Source organism: Pelmatolapia mariae, linkage group LG2, assembly GCF_036321145.2.
Source record: "Pelmatolapia mariae isolate MD_Pm_ZW linkage group LG2, Pm_UMD_F_2, whole genome shotgun sequence".
In the NCBI taxonomy this organism is placed as follows: domain Eukaryota; kingdom Metazoa; phylum Chordata; class Actinopteri; order Cichliformes; family Cichlidae; genus Pelmatolapia; species Pelmatolapia mariae.
In genome coordinates, this window is record NC_086228.1 from 24,642,411 (window position 1) to 24,664,007 (window position 21,597).

Sequence of the window (21,597 nt, forward strand, 5' to 3'; positions counted from 1 at the left end):
GTTATCTCCACCTGCTGGTACTACAACTTCTGCATGCGTATCCATTTCATGCTGTAATATCCGGTTGCTTTATTCACCCTCGAGATGGTTGTGTGGTCAAATCCCAGTAGATCAGCCGCTTCTGATATACTCCAACAAGATGCCATGTTCAAAGTCACATAAATCACCATTCTTCCCCATCTGCTGCTCAGTTTGAAGTTCAGAAAGTAGTCTCGACCTTCTGAAGTTCAAATACACTGACTTGCTGACGTGATCAGCTGATTCGATCCGTTTTTAACAAGCAGTTGAACAACTGTACCTAATAGAATGGCCAGAGAGTACAGTTCAGAAGCCAAATATAATTCAACTGCAAATAGAGAAAACAAAAGTGCTCACATTGGACAGTTTGACTACAGGAAAGGCACACATGGCTAAATTCCACATTGGGGATATACTGTTTTTTGCGCTACTAGCCAGTTATTAATTCCACCTATGCTTTCCCCACTGTGACAATTCAAAATATTTACTGTGTAAAAAGGTGTTTCGAGACTCTGGAAATGAGTTTTTGGCCACTTAAGGGCAGAAGAAATAAGTTATGTTAGGTAAATACAACACTGGCATTTTAAAGCCACTTGTTAAGTAACCACAGCCATGGAGCAACGTTATTCTTCATTTAAAGTTGTTCCTGTCCATCCGAGGAACTTTCCCTCTCTTTGAATTGTTATAACAACTCCTGGTTGGAATGTCTGATTCTTCAGTTCTAATATGTTTACCAGCTAGTCGCTAACCTTGCCCGCCTGCAGTTTGGCATCCTACTGAGCAGGTAGTGTACAATATTTTCGAGAGATGTGCTTTCTGTTACAAATACCAGTTATTGTTGAAATAAAAAAAGAAGACAATAAGAGAGCTGAGGCTGAACCAAAACAGAAGACAGCCAGACAAGTAAACAATGAGCTGAAACTCACTTTAGAGCAGCAGAATCTGCAGGTTCATCACTACATCTGATTTGTCCCATCATTTAATATATTCCTCAAAAAATAGGTCATAGCCATTGTCAAGAAATTACTCAAGCAACTGAAATGAATTGTTACATTACACACAAGTCTAATTTTAATCGATTTAATATCGTATTTTTTGTGTTTTGTACAGTATTTTTAGTTAAATGCTGTCTAAAAACCACCAAAGGAGGTTTTTGTTTCCCTGCCTTGGCAGCCATGTATTTGCAACAAGCAGTCAGTAATCAATTGCATCAAAAAGATGATGATGGTTGATTAACTAATTATGTCACACAAGTATCTTATGATTGTGGCCATTATTATCATACTGTATATCAATCAGTCACTAAGAGAAAATATGATGAGAAGTGATCAAAATGGTCTCGAAGTTCAGTAAGCCTGATCTGCGGCTTCAAAAGACACGAAATGTTTATAACGAAGGAAATGGTTTATTAAAAGGCTGCTTTTCATAAATGTACCTGTTGTGTGTCTGCTTTTAGAAAGAAACCTTCAAAAAAAAATTATTATTATCTCTTTTTCTTGTCTTTCTTTTTTTGCACTATAACTTCGTTTTTTCGTGCTCAGCCCAGAGGATTTAGATCTGGAACAAAAATGCATTCTGCGCGTTATATAGTACATTTGCATTCAAATTGATTCTTGTATTGCTCGCTGTGCTTCATATAGAGACATTACTGCTGCTGCTGCTCCTCGTATTCAAATGAACACGAGTGCTGTGAAAGGATGATCAGATCCCTGACTGGATTTGTTACCTGTCATTGTCTTCTTTCAGCCTCTCCAGCTCTCGTTCTCTCTCCAGCCTCCTCTGGGCCTCCGTTTCCATCTTCTCTCTTTCCGTCTTCATCTCCCGCTCTCTCTCCTCCAGCTGGGTTTTGCCATCCAAGAGCTCCTTGTACCTTAAGTTTCAAGCACAGGATTTACCTCCAACAAAAGATCATGTGTCTTTCATAGATCAAGATGTTTTTGTGCATATTTAATTTTGGGGGAGATTTAAAAGAAGTCCTTTCAAACATGGAAAATATGTCACAAATCTTCAAAGTGAAGATTTCATGTCTTTTAGTCAGTGAGTGTTTGTACCTGCCCTCCAGCTCTCGATGCTGGGCCTCCAGGCTGCGATTGTTGTTCCTCAGTTGAGAGTGCTTTTCCACCAGCTCCTCAAGCTCCACCTCCTGACGCTGCTGCAACGCCGTCATCCTTTCGTGGTCCCGCCTCAGAGCGTCCATTCTGGCCACGGACTCCTCTCGCTCCCGCGCCCACACCTTTGACTCGGCCTCTAGGGTGGCACACCGCGCCTCGCTCTCACTGCAGCGTGCCAGCAGCGCTGCATGCTGGGATCTCAGTGACGCTTGCTCCACCTATATTTGTGTGTATGTGTGTGTATGTGACAGAAAACAGAGAGACCATGTCTGTAATTTAGCAATTTCAAAAGGTTGAGCTGAAAGCCAACAAGCTTGAAAGTTAGTTTATTAACCTTTTGCCATGGGTCTAAACAAGATATTATGTGTGCAGCACTGGGCGCTTAAAGAAATGGTTTGACATTTTGGTAGTTTCCACTTTCTTGCTGAGTTTTATAAATAGACTGATACCAAGTATAAAGCCAGAGCAATCACAAGCCAGTCAGCAGAATGAATTAAAAACACTCCGATTGGCCTCTGTTGTCTAAAAAACGGTGGATCATTTCCTGTATCCTCCATCGGATGAGATCATCAATCTGATAAAAACGGATCACAGAATCTGTTTAACTACCCGTTTCTTCACTGGAATATTTTCTCCATCTCTTATGAAGACATTCATCACAGCTGTCCTTTCTCTCTGAGCAACAAATTCCAATAAGAACAGTTTACAATAAATTTATGTCAGACACCGAGGCATTATGATCCCAAACCGGACAGTCTGACATAAAGGATCGCAGTAACCCTTTGATACAAGGATATTTAAGTGAAGGAGATAATCAAATAGGCTACAGCAGAATATTTAGTAAGCTTTAAAAAACCTGGTAGGTAGTTTTTGTCCTTTGGACAGGGCCAGATGGGCTGTTTCTTCCAGTTTTCTGCTCTTAAGCCAGTGCTAATCTACCTGGCTTCTGGCGCCAGACACAGACATGACACTGGCACTGAGCCTGTCATCTTACTCCCTACATTAGAGCAAATACAAATATGAAATAATGTCCAATAGTGTAACAAGTCCCTGCGCACTTTACGTCAAAATTCATTGCACAAAGACTGAATGCATTTCACTTTAGGAAGACAAAAGGTTTAAAAACAATGTGCACTTTTGAACAAATCAACTTCAGCCATAACCACGCTCTGTGTCTGTGTGTTAGGTCACCTGTAGTTGTGTGTTGAGCGTCTGCAGTCTGGTGCAGGAGTCCTGCAGGCTGAGGGAGTTCCGACGCAGAGCCTCCAGCTGCTCCTCAAGGTGCTTACAAGCCTCCTGGGACTGAGACAATCTCGTCAGCAAAGCCTCATGCTCTGCAGCCGCCACCACTTTCTGAGAGGGAGAAAAATCTCTTCTTTCATTTTTATAATGCATCACACACTGTGCTACATTCGACTCTGGAAACATCCATAATATTTGAACATGGGCAGACTCTGCCGCTGACCTTTTAAAGTGCTCTCAGTCAGGTAGCATCTTTATGCAACATTTGTGTCACTCTATAAACACACAGATGAAATTCCTCCTGTGTCTGACATAAATGTTAAAAATTATATTTCATTAGTTCACATCTGTTGTTTACGCAAGATTTCTGTCAGTGCAATCTTTCCACAGGCTTTAATGGTCCAATCAGAAAATCTGCGTATTTATTGATGACACATGATTCGGCGCAATCTGCTCTGATAAATAAAGGAATGTGTTGATTTGGCACAGAGGCGGGTAGTTTAGAAATGAAAAGAAAACCACCTTATAAATTGCTGAGGGTGTAAAATCTGGTGTATTTCCCAAAATTAAAATTAACTTCCTGCAAACAACAAGTCAGCTGTACTCCCCCTACGCTGCGATTTTATTTGAACATTTTATTTGCAAGTACTGGAAGAGCGACAACACATTTCATGTGTGCATCGTCTAGAGAGTCTAGAGCTCAGTTTTGGTGTGGGGTTGTTCTTTTTTCCCCCACTGTGGAGTCTTCATGTACTGCTGTCTGACTCATAGTGCTACACAGGGGATTTCTACTTTTTATTACAGTCACTTTTAGATTTTTCTCCAAATTCATCATCCTAGCTCTCTCCCTTCTGATGTCAGTGGCACAAAATAACTACACTCACTGGTCACTTTATTAGGCACACCTTGTTAGCACTGACTTAGACCCCTTTTTGCCTTCACTGCTTCCTTAATTCTTCGTTGCACAGATTAAACAAGGTCCTGGAAACATTTCTATTAGATTTTGGTCCAAACTCGCATGATACACTTACACACGGTTGCTGCAGATTTCGCTAATTCTACCAAAAGGTTCTCTGCTGGATTGAGATATGGTGACAGTACAGTGAACTCAGTCATGTTCAAGAAACCAGTTTGAGATGATCTGAGCTTTGTGACATGGTCCGTTATTCTCCTGGAAACAGCCATGAGGAGATGAGTGCACTATCATGATGAAGGAATGGACATGGTCAGCAATAATACTCAGATAGGAGTACTAAGGAGGTCAAAGTCTGGCAAGAAAATACCCTCTCACATCACATCCAGGTGAACACAGGGAAGGATGGATCGATGCTTTCATTTCATTTTAGCCTAATTCGAACCCTACCTTCCAAATGTTGGAGAACAAATCTGACACTCATCAGATGAAACAGCATTTTTCTAATTTCTATCATCAAATTTTGGCGGGCCTGTGTGAACTGTTGCCTCTGTTTCCTGTTTTTAGATGACAGGAGCGGCACGCCGTGTGGTCTTGTGCTGCTGTAACCCATCTGCTTTAAGGTTGCGCCTTCAGCTATGCTTTTCTGCATACCTTGGTTGTAACATTTGATTATTTGTGTTACGGTTGGCTTCCTATCAGCTAGAAGCAGTCTGGCTGTTCTCCTCTGACCTCTGGCAGCAGCAAGGTATTTTAGAGAACTGCTGCTCACACGCTTCTTATTTCCTGTTTGTTTTCCTTGCCTGTTTGTCTTGTTTCTATTTGTGTGTGCCAGACATGGATTGTTATCTCCTGTTCTCCCAATCAGTGTGCAGATTGGTGGTTCATTTACTCATCAACCTGCACTTCAGGCCAACTCCACCACAGAGCTATTGTGGTAATTACATCAGGCCTTCATCTTCAGTTTAGCTTTTGTTCCCCGTGTTTGTTTACCAACTTCTCACCATTCAGCTTGGGCCAGCTTTCATTCTACAGCTACAGCCACCCTCACCTGTCCATCTGCTCTAACTGCCATGCTCACCATATTCATTCACCCTCTGCCAGCACAGCTCTTCCATGATTTTGCTCCACCTCATCCTCCTCACTTCTGCAACTTGTGTACCCCAATAAAGACTTGTTGAGTTAGTATATCAAAGCGTCTCGCTTCTTTGCTTCAGATTACAGTTGATCTTAATATTGCTATTGCATCAGTTTGTGAAATACAAAAACCAATGATTCTAGCTTGTGATGCTTTATGAATAAAACTTGGTGTCATGCTTCACCAAAGAGTGATTTCTCATCTCAGCTTCTCATATGGTTTCATTTATAAGAAACCCAGGGGGCCAGAAAGGTGAGATTTAACCCTAATTTTTCAAGAAAAGCAAAAAAAAAAAAAAAAGCTTAGAAGGAGGTAATACTTTTTTGTTTCTTCTCCCATGATGACAGGTCTACTCAGTTTTATTGTTTGACACTCGAGGGGGTGCCTACTCAGTTATGACCAAGCGCGTACGAAGAGGTGAAAATGAGCTCCCACCTCCAGCAGCTACAGCCAGTAAGGAGTGAACATTAAAATCCTACTTTAGCTTTAGTATTAACAATCCTGCATTCTTGCATTTTTAGATGTGAAGATGTCTGCATCCGCAATCGTTGTTTGTGCATTAATAAGTATAAATGGGACAAGGATGTAGCCTTGATCTGTTTGTGCCTTAGTTCATCTAGATTAATCTACTGTACAAAACCTGAAAGCACTGACGTTATGATGTTCTGAGTGAGAGCCACACCGGGTGAAATTTGTGACCTTGGCAATGCTGGAAGCGCCCCTCACAGCTTGATGTTAGAGAGTATGTGTGAGTGTGAGAGAGAGACAGTAAGAGCTTAAGCAGAAAAGCAGCAGAGGAGATAAGGAAGATTAACAGTAGCCGGGGTGACATTTTAAAACCGATGAGCAGAGATAAAGCACTAGTTTTGGAAATAAAGTGCTGCACTCTGGGAAGTGGCCCACTGTGAGCTGATCGTCCTCGAGAATCCCTAGAGCAAGAATTTCAACATAATATACATCATCTCCCTCACAGGGAAGACCGAGCCCCCACACCAACCCCCAAACACCCACTCACACATTCAAATACAGACCTCTTTTTCCAGCTCGATCACCCTCTCACTGAGATGCCTCTCTGCCTCCCTCGTGAAATGATCGCGGGTCGTGGAAAGGTCACAACCTTTGGCAGCCTCGGGGCTTTGATCCGAAGGTGACATGTCTTGCTTGTCTGTCGATTCTGAATTTGAATTAGGTGCACTCTTCACTTCTGCACTTTCCCTCCTCGTCTCTAACTGCAGAGATTCACTTTTCTTTAGGCGCTGGGAGAGAGACTCTATTCTCTCCTGTGACTGGTGGAGAGAATCTTTTGCCGACTGCCGCTCGGCTTCGGATCGCTGTAGTTTCTGGCTCAGGTGTTCCACTTCAGTGGCCAGTTTCTCAGAACGAGCCTGCTCACGGGTTAGATCCTGATAAGAGAGAGAAAGAGATAGTGAGAAAGTGTAAAGATTAAAATCTCTGGAACTTGCTGTAAACACCACAAAAAAAAACCTAATCTAAACTACATACATTTTTCCCCACAAAAGTTTGTTTGACTCAGCAGTCCTTACGGACCCATGTATGTTCTCATTAGTACACTCGTCCCCTTAGAGGGACAGGCCAGTTCAAATCAATACAAAGTTGTTGATCACAGTTGTGCAGTGATAAAACATTTCAGTCTTCATGGGAGTAAGATGTCATCATCCATAGGACAACTAAGGTCAGAGTGGTTTGATATATATGGAAATAATGGCTTCACAGTCTGTACACTGCAACCTAGCTCACCACCAACAGGACATTTTAGTGTTTGACAGTGCTCACAAGCATTATTATTAAAACACCAAATGAGGGATTATGTTGTGAACGTGTGGTGTTTCATCCCTCCAGACTTTAGTCTCTTGGGAAATCAATGCCAAAGAATATTAAAGCTGTTCTGTTCAATATGTGGTAATCCAACACCTTCCTAGGAAACTTTATGTTGGTTTTTCCTTTCATTTATCACCCATTTACACTATGTTCTTAGTCTGTGTGAGAACCAGTCCTCATGTGAGTAGTTTGATACTAGTTGTGGTCCTATAGTGGTTCAATCTAATAACATTATATCATAATTAGTATAAGTTAGTAATTAGATAGCAAATTAGTAGGCAAATAACTAATATAAACAACTAGAATACACCACTAGAACATTGCCTAACAAGTGCTGAATCTTTGTTTTCTTAGAATGGATGGATAGATGGATAGAAATCTATCTATCTATCTATCTATCTATCTATCTATCTATCTATCTATCTATCTATCTATCAGATTTCAATTGTAAATTCATGTAAATGGGGAATCCTCTTCACATCCTAAAGCTCATTATGGAGTTCCACAGGGTTCCGCACTAGGACCAATTCTGTTTACATTATACAAGAATTATATATGACTTATTTTGAATTCACACCAGCTACTCTAACATAGAATAAAAGAATAAACAATATGGATCTAGAAATGAGTATAGTAATTCAGCTTAAAACATAATTGTTTATTTGCTTAGTGTATAAGATTTTGAGTTTTTCAGAATGTATTTATTTTTATAGCTTTTTCTAATGTTAGCAGAAAGTAGTCGACATCATTTTCTTCATTCCGTTGTGGGAATTACCGAGACCGCCACACAGTATATAAAATCCACACTCAAATGCAACTAAACAAACACTTTAAGTATGCATACTTCACTTTATGTTGTAGTAAATAAGGTGTTCCTGTTTTCCTTTTTCCAGTTTTGAGCACCATTTCCATTTTCATTATGCTCTGTGCTGAGGGACCACAGTGTCCATCAAAAGATAAAAAAAAATACAATTTGAATCTTCTGCATTTCTCATTATTTTTCCGGTGTGAACACACTGAATTCATTTCAGTAATAATAGTAATTTCCACTGCTGAGCTGCCTGTGAATTTTCCACCACATCCCTGCAGCAGTGCTTACCGTTAGGAACTAAAGTACCACGTCACACATACACACCTGGGACAGTGCGCTAATCTTGGCCTGTGCTTCTGCATACTGCTCCTGCAGCTGCTGTTTACCCTCTTCCATGCTGCTTAATCGAAAGCTGAGCTCTTTCTCCAGGTCCTGCAGCTGAGCGCAGAGCTCCTTGGACTCAGACAGCTGCTGACACACACGTCTACACACACACCACAAACACAGTTTAGACACTGGTTGCATAAGACAGAGTTGACATTAAAGATAAATGTACTGCTCAGCACAGTGCTGTCTCTGGTGCCTTATAAAGTTAACTGCATGATCAAGGTTAACTCCATGTCCTTAGGAGTGTGTGTACCTGTGTTCAGCATCCAGAGCACAGGCTCTCTGGTTGCTGTGCTCCAGGGCCAGGGTTGTGCTCTCCAGCTGCTGCCTCAGTCTCCCCGCTTCCCTCTCTCTCTGCCTGCCCTCCTTCCGTTGGCCATCCAGCTCTGACTGACACACCTCCTTCTCTTGCTCTAACCGTGAAGCTTCGAGCAGCGCCTGATCTCGTGCCCTGGCCAAAGATTCAGCCTCGAGGGTAGCCTCGCGGAGCTCTGCCTCCAGCTCCTCCTCGCGACGGCGTGAGGTCTCCAAACTGCGGCCCTGACGCTCCAACTCTGCTCTGAGAGTCTGAGTAGTGAGCTCTAACTGGTCACTCTGGCAAAAGAGAAAACACAAAGGATGATTTTGGTTCTTAACGCCCGCTTTAAATAAGTCCCCGATAATCACAGAGGAAAGTGCAATAGACAACACGAAAGCATGTGGCCAATAAAACAGGCAATAAACATAAAATTAACTTTATTAGAGTACAAAAATTAAACCACTGGCACAGTTTTGCGTTTGGGTTGTTGATTCTACTACTTTTCATCCCTCGTGTTTTTTAGTGTTTTCCTCTTCACTTCTTTGTTTCTCTCTTTTTGTTTCTTGTTATTTTATAGTAACTTCCTGTTTCATTTTGGCAGTTGCTTTACTCTGAGAGTCAGCTGTTATCTGTATGTGCCTTCCCTGCCCTATTTAGTTTCCCCTGTGTTATTATAGTGAGTTGGTTTTCTGTGTATTTATAGTACCGTCTCTAGTTATTTGTCATGATGTCTGTTTTCCTTTCGGCATTGTTTGTTTTGGGCCAGGCCCCAGTGCACCTCACAAGTCCTCAAGTCAACCCGGGCTGGACCTTGTTTAAGTTTTGTGCCTTTTAATTGCACCTTGGGCACTTTATCTGCTCATACTCTGAGATCTTTGGTACCTGGTGGATTTCTGTAGCTCCCACAGCTTTCATTAGTCCCGCCTCCTGCTGTGTGCCCTGCTTTTAGGTCCTTGCATTTGATTGGATCAAAACAGTAATAATACATTTTAAAAATACAGCTCAAAAATAAGTAATTCAAAAGTTTTCAGACTATTAAAAACAATAAACATTAATTTACCTGAAACCAAACTGCAGATTGGACTCTGTCACTTTTACTTAAAGGACCTCTGTATAAATAACAGGAACTGTTTGCTTATCTGTTGCATGGCAGTGGTTAGATATTTCTACTGTATAAGCAATACTGTGGTCTATAATTATTTTCTTGAATGTTAAAATGCTCACCTTTAAATCCTGTTAGGGAATTTCGCCTAATTTATTAAATCCTGTACTTTAGTGAAGAGGATGTATAAAGAGGGACGAAATAGAAAGTAGAAGGATGTCAAGAGTACTTTAAAGCACTTGAGTAAATGTACATTTTTAGCCGCCTACGGGAGAATAACCATACTTCACATTACTGCACCCCTCCACATCATCAAACGTGGATGTAAACAATGCAATTCAGAAACACTTTCAAAGCCCTATAGAAAGTATTTTTAAAAAGCAAAAAACATATTGAGTACATTTTTTTTATTTCCAAGACACAAAACAGCGTCCTCCAGATTGTGGACTAAATCTCATTACTTAGCAGAAAATCTGATCAATTTTTCCAGGATATATGAGGGTTTTTAAAAAAATAAATAAAAATGCTTTAATACAAACCAGTTCAGTAAACGTACACAACGACAGGGAAGCAAAGGGGAGAACGAGGATGAGACGTGAGTTCCTATTTTGGTTTTACTCACGCCTACAGCTGAAAGAAGTACACTTCATGATTCATTTAACATGCACTGTTTTAATCTCATGAATTCTGGCTCTCTGCTTCTCCTGCTGGTGGTCGGAATGTGAAGTCTACCTCGAATGTAGCTAGAAACCATTCTGTTTCATGGGCTAAAACATCAAATATTGAAATGAACAAATTTGAATTTGCTGCTGACGTCTGGCTGGCTTACAACTTAAGTTATTTTATTCATAAACCAAAGTGACAGCAGAGTACTTTCTCAGCTCTAACATTATGAGAGTGTGCTGTTGGATTTAGTGTTTAGAAATCAAAGGAATGAGCCACTGTTTTTTAAAGATGCATCCCTGGTTTGATGCGATGTCGTGAGAAGTGTGGCAGATAGGTAGGTAGGAGTTGCACTACTTTTTCATGCAAGCAACTAAATGTACACAAAACAGGTTTTTGCGATGCGTCATAGCAGAAAACACTTGCTCTAACGTGTTGTTTCTTTACAATAGGTTGTCAATTATATGTTGTGTACAGTTAAAAAACATCCAATCTTGGCTAAGAAAATTGTAGTTTATTAGCCAGAGTAATTTTAGTAGACATTTAGGCCAAACAGCCACAAAAAAGACTGACGTTTTCACTTTCAAAAAACTGGGAGGGTGTCACCAAAGAATATTACCCCATCAGATGGAGGGTTATATACAGCGTTTTCTGAGTGGGAGGTATTTATGAATCCCTTTTAAGGTATTTCTTTAATGCTGACTTAGCAGTGCTCTTTTCCTTAGTTTGCAGTTTTTCTTATGTGTTGAAATTTTTACTGCAAATTGCACATTAAATTGCACCGTATTCACAAAGACTTCAATGACCCAAAGTGGGCTGTCTGAAGAAGGTGGCTCTCAGTTGGGTTTCTGCTTGAATCTCCATCAGCAGAAATGCACTGAATAAGCCAAACCAAAATATTCACCTGCTTCCCTCCTCTGAGTGCAGATGAGATTTTTGTCAATATGTGAATACTGCAGTTCAAATCTGATTTGCTCGCTCAATATAAGGTGGATAAAAATGTTAACATGCATCTCCGACAGCTTAATAAAACCGTTCCACTTCATGTTGTCAAGCCTGCGTCGTGCAGTAAGGGAATTTGCTTTCAGAAATACTGAAATTTATTGGTTAAGTGGAATCCAGATGGGATGTTTTTATTTAAGCAGATCACAGAGGTTGACTGTAAGAACATTTTGGACTCTTCTGTTTTTTTTATCTGCCCTTCTTCTTCTATTTCCCCTGTAAGTCCAGTGTCATCTGCCATGTTCATGTAAATATTTGGCGTCTTTATATTGTGTCTGCAAGTCTGTGGCTGTGTACTCTCCAACCTTGCGTTGGGCGGTGCGCAAGGTGTCCAAGTTGCTGCGTAGCATGTCTCTTTCTCTCTCAAGTGTAGCCCGCTCTCCCTCCAGGGTGGCGATGATTGTGGTCTGCATCCTGTGAAGCTCTGCTTGGCTTCGTAAGCGACACAACTCCTCCTCCATAACTAGACCCTCAGACTGAAGAACCTGAGAGAAAAGCATTTAGAAACATCTGAAATCTCGATGTATAGCATGTGCATTTACTATTACTACAAAACATTCTTATATTTTTCCAGTAATTGAATGAGTCTTGTATACATATATGATTTCTAGGAAAGAACTACAAACCTACAGCTTTAAAGGAAGTGTTGAGTAAATACATTTCTAAATAATTCCAGCTGGCAAACAACACAAAGGGTCTGTTGTTGGTGCACTGCAGGTTTGATGAGTGTGCAAAAGCACAAACAATTCCAGATACTCTTACAGCTTTGCGAGGCTTTACTCTGGCACACTGCTGCCCTGAGCGAAATGCAAAAATGCTCACAAAAGCAACCTGGTGAGCTTCAAGTTCCACCATGTTTGCAAATATTTTCCATCATGCTTTTAATGCAAAGTACAGCTAAGTACAAAAATCACCTTTTTGTATGATAATCATGACAGTGTAGATCAGAAACTTACCAAAGAAATTCAAAATTTTCATCTGGCTCAACACATTTTTATGACAATCAATATAAAAGCTGTTTTTGTAGTAGATATTTTAGTTTGGAGTGAAGAGCCACGCCACTGTTATTGCTGAAAACAATTCTGATGTGTGAACTTTTTGAATCTTTGTTTCTGTTATTTATAGAGTTACTTTAATTGTAATGTATATGATCAGAGACAACATCTGCAACATCACCAAGAGCATCAAACATGTGGAGAGAGCAAGCATCAGCTTCTTTATCAAACTGACTCAGCGTTGCATGACGAGGATCTTCACTGGTGATAAGAAACTGGTCTCGGGCTACAACCCAGAGACCAAAGAGCCCGGTTCAGTGGAAAAGTTCATTTTATTTAACATTTACAGTGCAGCGCTCTATACAGTTGTCCATCATCAAGGTCAGACTGTTAGTGCAGAGTTGCACTGTAACTGTAAGCGTGAACTTTCCCTGACTGTGACACGTTTAAAAGTGACGTCTTTCACAGTACATTGAAAACCCAGACTTTTTTTCTATATTTACCATTGTTTGTGCCCGATACATTTGTCACTTACCACTCTCCCTTAGAAAATGTGTTCTCTTTCTCAAGATCCATCATGAGTCACAGATGTATTACTGCAAGTGGTCAGAGAGGGATTTCCAAGGAGCGATCTAAACATGTGCTTAGCCCTGAAAGCAGTTTATAGCTGCACAAGGAGTCGATCATTAAGTGGCTGGCAGTCAATTTTAAATCAGTTTCAGCTTTTGCTTTTTATGGTTGTTGTGGCGGGAACATTTGATGGCGCTTTGCACACAAGAAACACATTATAAACACAATTATACAATAATATAACGCCCACGTTTTCACTTGCTTCACCGACCAACAAAGATTAATATCTACTTTCTACAGTCTCCAACTTAACCACTACAGCCAGCCATACCTCTATCTGCCTGCGGGCCTCCACCAAACTTTCTCCGGCTTTCTTCAGACGCTGTAGCTCAGCCTCGACGATCACCAGCCGCTGCTCAGCCTCCCAGGTTTTCTTGCTCTGCTCTCCCAGCTTAGAGCGCAAGTCCTGGGCCACGTTAGTCTGTCTTTCGGCCTCCTCCTGGGCCTCCTGGAGTCGTTTTGTCAGAAGCTCCATATCAGGACTAGTCAGGGAACATACAGCCAGGTGTGTAGCTATAGTCTCTACTTTATCTTCAACTGATTGTTTTTGTATCTCTGAACTTATTGGTAATTCAGTCTTTTCTTTCTTTGGCTCACTTTCTTTTTCCTGTTTCTCCCTTTCTTTCTGCCCTCCCTCTGCCTCTCCTCTTCTATTGGTCTGGATCACCTCATTGCATGGTTCATCTTTTCCCGTCTGAACATGAAGAATCTCTTCACCAACTCCTGCTTCACGGTGTGTCCCGATGACTTCTCCTCTTTTCTCCTTCTCCTCCATCATCTTAACCCTTCCTTCCCCCTCTCCCCTGCAGGATTCAGATCCCTGGACTCCTCTCACCACCTTTTTCCCCTCCCCCTCCTCCTCCACCCTGTCAGGCATCTTCATTCCTTCCTCCTTCCTCTTGTCTTCTAGGTGTTGAAGTTTGGTCACAAGCTGTTCCAGACGCTGTTTCAAAGTGGCATTTTCATTCTTCAAGTTTTGAAACTGAAAAGCATAATTGGAGAGAAATTTAGAGACATTTCAAAGCTTTGAATATCCCTTTTTTGTCATTGTTTCCTTTCATGTGCTGACAGTGATTGAACTTGAATGCATGGTGGGTAAGAAAACTGAAATCACCCCCTTTTCCTCAGAATACATCCAGTTTCAATACAAAAGAAAAGAAAATGAAGTAGGGAAAAACGACAGAAGGACAGACAGGGAAATTACTGATCGATTTAAATGATCTTTGGTTATAACAACACAATATAAATGCACTCCTCCACACAAATAACTACAGAAAACTCAGTATGCCTGAAATCCGTCACACAGCACCATTCGCAAATTCTAGCGTAATGGCAGAAAATAAATGAAATTAAATATACTGTTTGTCCAACTGAACAGCTGCACAACTGGCACCAAAAGTCACCCAAAACATGATTCTATTATCCTCTAAAACGCTGATTACCACTGATTTAATACAACTTTTGTGGCAACGGTAGTGTGATGTAATGTTGTGAACTGAGTAACATTTAATTACCATATTTCATCTGAGGGAATGTAAAGCACAGCCTTCAAGTGTCTTTTACGTGTCATACTGGTTGTTTTAATCGTAACATATTTACTATTTATTATTTAAAATATTATTATTTTTTAAAGTGTTAAAATAATAATGTCAAATCATACTGTCCACAATAATACAATAATACACTATAAAAAAGTTTTATCTTGTGACATCAGTGACAAATCAAGGCCATATGTTTATGGGACTTAGCACACACAACACAAACCCAGAGAAGCCTGAGAGCAATAAAATACAATTCAAATTCAATTCAGTTTGATTCATGTGGTGCCAAATCACAGCAACAGTTGCCTCAAAGTGCCCTATATTGTAAAGTAAAGAACCTACAATAATAAAAAAAGAGAAAACCCCCCAAATTATATGACGCCCTATGAGCGGCAGCAGTGGGAAGGAAAAACTCCCTTTTAACAGGAAGAAACCTCCAGCACAACCAGGCTCAGGGAGGGACGGCTATATGGCGCGACGGACTGATAGGTGAGGGGAGGAAGACAGGACAAAGACATGCTGTGGAAGAGAGCCAGAGATTAATAATAACTAATTAAGTGTGCCAGCCTTCAGTTATCATTTAATCAGAATTGAATCTTCACGCTACAAATTTGTTTCACTCTTTGTTGAAGAGGCTGAGTTACTTTAGTTACTGTTAAACACTCATAATAACACTACCTAGGCAACCTTTGTGTTTACATTTGACTTGTGCTGTTGCACTGTATATAATACTGTGTCACTACAGTTGCACTATAGTGCTGCTGCTGCTGGTACCTTGTTGTGACAACAACTTCACACATTAACTTAGTCTGGTACCGCTGTCATCGGTGACAGCGCTTCACTGGAAAAGAAGGACGGAAAATACCCTTCATTTTGCACTGATAAATGTTGCCGCCTACGAGTTATAATCACTGCTAAATGGTTGTTCAGTATATATTATTTTTTTTAAAAATAAATATCATTATCCCTTTTTATCATTATCCCTAAATATTGTATTATTATTCTAAGGATATAGCGTCTGTCCCCAGATTTCATTTGGTGGGAAACCCCAAAGCTATGCGGACACAGTTAAATGCAGTTAAAATGCTGTATTAACTGCAGTTAATTATGTTTCCCTTTGTTTAAGCTAACATTCATTCCTGCATTTCTGTCATATTGGACAGCAAACAATAACAACACAACATATCACCACACTTTACTACTTAAATAACTAACAGTTAATGAGAACTATAGAACAATATTTCTATACTTTCAGCTCTCTTATGGCGTCCACCAGCTCCACCTGTCAGTCATCTCGTGTTTGGAGGCTAGCATACACTGTATTTTTAAATCTTTTTCACTTGTTCCTGCTGCTGGTAGAGGCAGATGTAAGCTATGAGGCTGACAGCCAAAACAGTCAATTCTCAGGCTGGAGGATGGAAACAACGAGGTAGAAATTTAAAAAAAAAAAAAAAAAAAACACTGAAGGAGGGTTGTAGAGTCTGCGAGCAATCCATTTCAAACACAGGTGAGCCATTATTTTTGTAAAAATGTCGAATACTGCAGCTAATTTTCGGCTGATGATAAATAAATAAAAACAAATTGATTCAGCACCAGAATTCTGCTCCACTGCAACACAAAGCTGCTCACACATGCCATGAATTTATTATATATGGCTACATAATACGTGTGGCAGAGAAGGGTTTTTACATTGGCTAAAAAAGCAATATTACTTATAAATGCATTAGCGTCAGAAGAGTTTACTACCAGTCAACAATGTGATGGTAAAAAAAAGAAAAGATGATTGTTAGAACAGTAACTGTTTGGTAAAGCCTTCAGTTTGCTCTGTGCTCACCTCCCTAAATGTTTCCTGATGTTTCATCTCCAGGCAGGCCAGCTCATCCTTTGCATCTGGAGAATCAGCCTGCAGCGAGGGGAGATGTGTGTTTAATGCCTTCATTTGTTGCATCCTGTTTTTCCAGCTTCATTTACATCTTTAACAACTCAGATATATTCAGAGATGGCAGGCCTGCTAGTATCGTCATTAAACATTCTTAATTAAAAATATTTTTTCCCAACATAATGATCATATCAATAACAAGACACACAAGGGAAATGGAAAACTATATATAAAACCTGATTTGCATGTTATCCAGTTGTCATTTCTCTTCTGTCTGTGTGCATTACCGTGACCACTCGAGCAAAGTTACATTGTTACAACTACAAAGTTAAAGCTGCTGATTAATGTAAATATCAGCAATTCACACTGCTGCGCAACTCACCATGCAGATGACCTGCTGCAAACTGCAATCATCAATAAAAGGCTGTTCAGTATTTTTTAAATTGTGAGAAAAATCCTAGTAGCAGATTTCCATGAAATATCGGGATTTTAAGGATATATCACCCAGGTTCAAGCTGAGCATCAGAATGGGGAAGAAAGGTAATTTTACTGACTCTGAATGGGGAATGGCTGGTCTGAGTATTTCAGAAACTGCTGATTTACTGGGATTTTCCCACACAATCATTTCTAGGGTTTAACAAGAATGGTCTGAAAAAGATGAAATACCGAGTGAACGGCAGTCCTCTGGAGAAAAATGCCTTGTTTACACCTGAGGTCAGAGGAGATTTGCCAGACTGCTTCAGGGTAATATGAAGGCAACAGTAACTCAAGTAAACCCTTGTTACAATCAACATATGCAGAAGAGCATCTCTGACTGCACATTACATTGAACATTGAGTCACACTGGGCTAAGAATTGGAAACTGAGGCTACGGTTTGATCATGGGTTCACCAAAATTGGACAACAGAAGATTTGAAAAACTGTGGCAGCAATCAGGTGGTAGCGTCAGAATTTGGTGTAAACATCATTTAAGCATGGGTCCTACCTGCCTTGTATCAGGCTGGTGGCGGTAGAGGTGGGAGATATTTTCTTGGTACACTTTGGGCCCTTTTAGTATTAACTGATCATCATTTAAAAATTCACAGGCTGCCTGACTATTGTTATTGAGTAAGGTGAAATTTTTCTCTATTAGTCACAACTTGCAACCTCTGAACTCTGACCTCCTGCTGGGCCTGCAGCTCCTCCAGTCGTCTTCTCAGCTCTGCGTTCTCCTGCTCCGCTCCCAGCAGCCTCAGCGTCGAAGCCTCGCCCACTTCCACGCTCAGCGGCTTCTGATCTGAAGCGCAGAGAGGAGGAAATAAAGAATAAAACAAGAAAAAGAAGAACAGAAGGAGGGAGTGAAGGAAAGAAACAGAGAAAAAGAGAAATGGATATATGAGCTCAGTTACTGTTGATTAATAACCTGTGGGTAAGTAATACCTCAAAATATTTTCTCTTATCAGTTAATTAGCATGTCTTAAATGACAAGGTGCAGAGAGGCGGGTGCTCTGACCAATCACTTCACTCAGCTCCTCGTCGGACTCCAGTTCTGATTGGAGGAAACGCTGCGGAAGTGCAACAACCGGAGCAAGGACGCTGCCCCCGCTGCTGCTGTGCCTCAGGTCAGCCTCGAGGCTCATGTTCATCTCCAGCAGTTCATCAACTCGCTGCCTCTCAGTGTCCCGCTCCTAAGCACACATACACACACACTCAATGATCACATGAGCAAGAGACTTCAATGGGCCTCCACACAACATGCATGGGGTTCTTTCATGAAATGCAACCTTTCTGTCGAAAAAAGAAAATATTAGAACAATCTGCAATCTTCAGTTCAATTAAGAGCTCATTTGTACGGGATGGACAGAAATGCAAAAACTGCATCATAGTTTCCACCCACCGCTTCCACTTCCATGATTCTCTGACGCAGCACAAGATTGTCCCTCTCCAGCTCACGTAGGGAGGAGCAACGTGCCCGAGCGTCCGCCAGCTGCTCTTCTAGAAGCGTTTTGGTTTCCTGCAGCGCTGCGCACAGCTGCTGCTGCTCCTGCAGGGGGCACCAAACAGAGATGATTGAAACAACACGATGACGTGCTCACAGTTTTCGTTTCATGTATTCTGTCAAGTCTGGGGTTTTTTCTGTAGCAACTTCCTCTAATCTGTCACATCTATCACTGCTTTGCTCCCATTCAGTTCTCTACTGTCACTTAAGTGCACAAAGCAACTTTAAATTGTTTTAGCTGTCAGCTGAATGTATTTTCTATATAATTTCCCCTTATTATACAGTTCACAGCAAAGACACAGACAAGTCTTGCTGAGGGAGTCAGAGAGGCTGACGTACAGCTGAGAAGCAAACTGCAGACATTGCAAGTACCAAAATATGATCTCCAACTGCGATACAACTGGAGCTTGTATCCGGCTACTTTAGTACTTCTAGTACTCAGTGCTGATGCTCTCCAATGTTAGAGTTGTAAACTGTTGTAAATTATGACATTTATATTTTATTATGTTTTTGTTAGGCTGTATTAAGTGAAGTTAAACCCAGAGTAGCAGCTTGATAATAACAGGAAACAGAAAGTTAGTACAATCTAATTGCCAAAGTAATAGCCTAGTAATTACCTTGTAACAGCAGTGGTTATAACTGATGTATATTATATTGAATTTTATGTAACTGTGTACTAAACAGGCCACATAAGCAAGACCAATTAGTATAGTAATATAATTTTAAAAACATTCATTTTTATATCCTCATACTCATGGTAGTTACTTCATAAAAAATAAGGTAATACTGATTAATATCTAAATCCACATTAATAACATATTAAAGCAAAATTGAAAGAGCAGACAACATGGTGATAAAATATATCTTTCAAAATGAAGGAAAATAAAATATAATATAATACTAAGTCACATTTTTAAGATTTGTTTTAGACTTTCTGTGTTTTTAGTGAGACAAGTTAGCAGTTTAACAAGAGTATAAAAAGCCACAAGGTGTTAAACCAGAAATAATCACATGGAAACTGTCAGCAAACCTCTCTAGCTGTCTTACTGGTCCTTTTTTGGCCAACTCGGTGTAATTTTTAGCAGAATCCACACTTACGCAGATCGCTGCAAACAACTTGTGAGTACGATGTTTTCACTCCTGATAAAAAATGCAAATAAAACCCAACATGTAATGAAACTAATATGACCTTCCAAACTGATTTTTATTTTTATTTTTTTACACGTAAACATTCGACACCTTTTCCTCCCGATTCTTTACAGCCGCACAACAGTTCATTTTGAATTTCTGGAAACGAGTTCTCGGCGCACACACAACATTAGAAAAAAATCACCCTTCCGGCTAACATGAGCAGTCACACTGATATTGAATTTAAGCAGGATGACTCAAAAAAGACAGGGAAGGTGACGGTGAGGACACTGCAAAGTGTTTCACAACGATATGAGCACATTTTTTTGCCCTGAACAGTTATAGTACCTCGGAATAAATCTCATTTGGGTGTAAAAGTTCCAATAACTGTAGCTGCTCTTTGTCAATGAAGCAGCTCCAGGCGGTAAATCCCAATGACATCACACAATATAATCTCATTCTCCGGCTTTGAGCTTTAGAGTTGTTCGTACTCACTCTTGATTGAAACCCTCAGGGCCGTGTGAGGGAATATATGGCTTTTGAGATTAAGTGGTACTTCTTTTAAAAAATAATAGCTACTCAAAGAGAAAGATTTAAAAAGGGATCTTCTTGATGTGACCTTCGCCAGTAATTTTTATATGAGGGCCTTTGTCAAGCTTGTGTGTGTGTGTATCAAAGCAATGTGAAAATGACTTTCTCTTCCCTGCATAACATTTTTTTTTAAAACTATGTATTTTGTAGTGGAGATGTAGCTGTGTTGCTTGATTTCTCTATGGTGTGAGATGTGTGCTTGGTGTGTGTGTGTACCTTCAGTTGAGTGCGTGTGAGCTCCAGGCTGCGCAATCTGTGTTTACAGCTTTGAAGCTCAGTCTGGAGCTGCTCGGACCGTGCAGCTCGCTCTCGGGCACAGTCCAGCTCATCCCGCAGTGCACGCATGCCCCTCACATCACCCTGCAGAGAACGGTTCTGCATGCGCGCAGACACACACACACACACACACCCACAGATACACAGAGACAGATACATTCATACACCAGCTGGGATGAGGTCAAAGAAGGTTGTGAACAGATCTGGAATGCAGTAAAGCAAATGTTGACAAAGTCTGATACATGAGGAAGGAAATGTGTGTGTGCACTCGTGTGGTGTATACAATACTGAAATGTACTCACAAGGATACAAAAAAATTGAAAAGACCCATATGGAAAAGAGCAAGAGCTTGAACTTGCATGTATTATAGTTTCAAATAACATTTGCATGTCTTCTGCTATTATTTACAATGAAAATGTTCGAATTAACTGTGAATTCCGTAAGCAATATGCTGTGTGAAAACAATGCAGAAAAGGTCGTGTGTAAAAATAACTAGCATGCAATAAGTCTCTTGATACTTGTATAATTCAAAAGTTGAATAACTGATTTATATTTGGGCATTTTTTACACACAGCATGTAACTTCATTTAAGTTACTGGATAAATTACTCACATACTTATATTTAAGATACCCCTAATGTCCACTGTCATTATTTAAACAACATTCTAAGGTACTATTCAGGAGGACTGGCAAGAGGTAGCCAGTTACCCATCTGTAAAACTGTTTCCTTATAGACATTATTCCCACATAGACATTAATCATTTAACAGGAAAATCACCGATTTAAATTGCAATTATCTTGAGCATTATCAACAATGCTTATGGCAAGGTGCTGCAGTGCTTAGCACTGTCATCTCACAGCAAGAAGCTTCCTGCTTTGAATTCACCAGCAGGCTGGAGCAGTTTCTGTGTGGACTTTGCATGTTTTCCATGTGCTTATTAGGGTTCTCTCTGGGTACTCCAGCTTCCTCCCACAGTCCCAACACATGCATGTTAGGTTAACTGAATAAAGAGCAGTATGACTGTGTGGTTAATTGTGGCTTGTAGTCTAAAACG

The 21,597-nt window shown here is 40.4% G+C and overlaps 1 protein-coding gene across 1 annotated transcript in view; it reads right to left on the reverse strand.

Annotated features, from left to right (window-relative positions):
- ccdc88b (coiled-coil domain containing 88B) overlaps positions 1–21,597 on the reverse strand; it is a 57,950-nt gene that overhangs the window by 21,693 nt on the left and 14,660 nt on the right. Inside the window, exons 10-22 of the mRNA XM_063486410.1 lie at positions 20,483–20,641; positions 18,446–18,592; positions 18,062–18,236; positions 17,730–17,845; positions 16,525–16,593; positions 13,421–14,131; positions 11,830–12,009; positions 8,713–9,053; positions 8,397–8,556; positions 6,454–6,825; positions 3,321–3,482; positions 2,070–2,347; positions 1,745–1,888 (exon numbers count right to left, since the gene is read on the reverse strand). Of these exons, the coding sequence (XP_063342480.1) occupies positions 1,745–1,888; positions 2,070–2,347; positions 3,321–3,482; positions 6,454–6,825; positions 8,397–8,556; positions 8,713–9,053; positions 11,830–12,009; positions 13,421–14,131; positions 16,525–16,593; positions 17,730–17,845; positions 18,062–18,236; positions 18,446–18,592; positions 20,483–20,641 (3,014 nt within the window). The remainder of the gene's footprint in view (positions 1–1,744; positions 1,889–2,069; positions 2,348–3,320; positions 3,483–6,453; positions 6,826–8,396; positions 8,557–8,712; positions 9,054–11,829; positions 12,010–13,420; positions 14,132–16,524; positions 16,594–17,729; positions 17,846–18,061; positions 18,237–18,445; positions 18,593–20,482; positions 20,642–21,597) is intronic.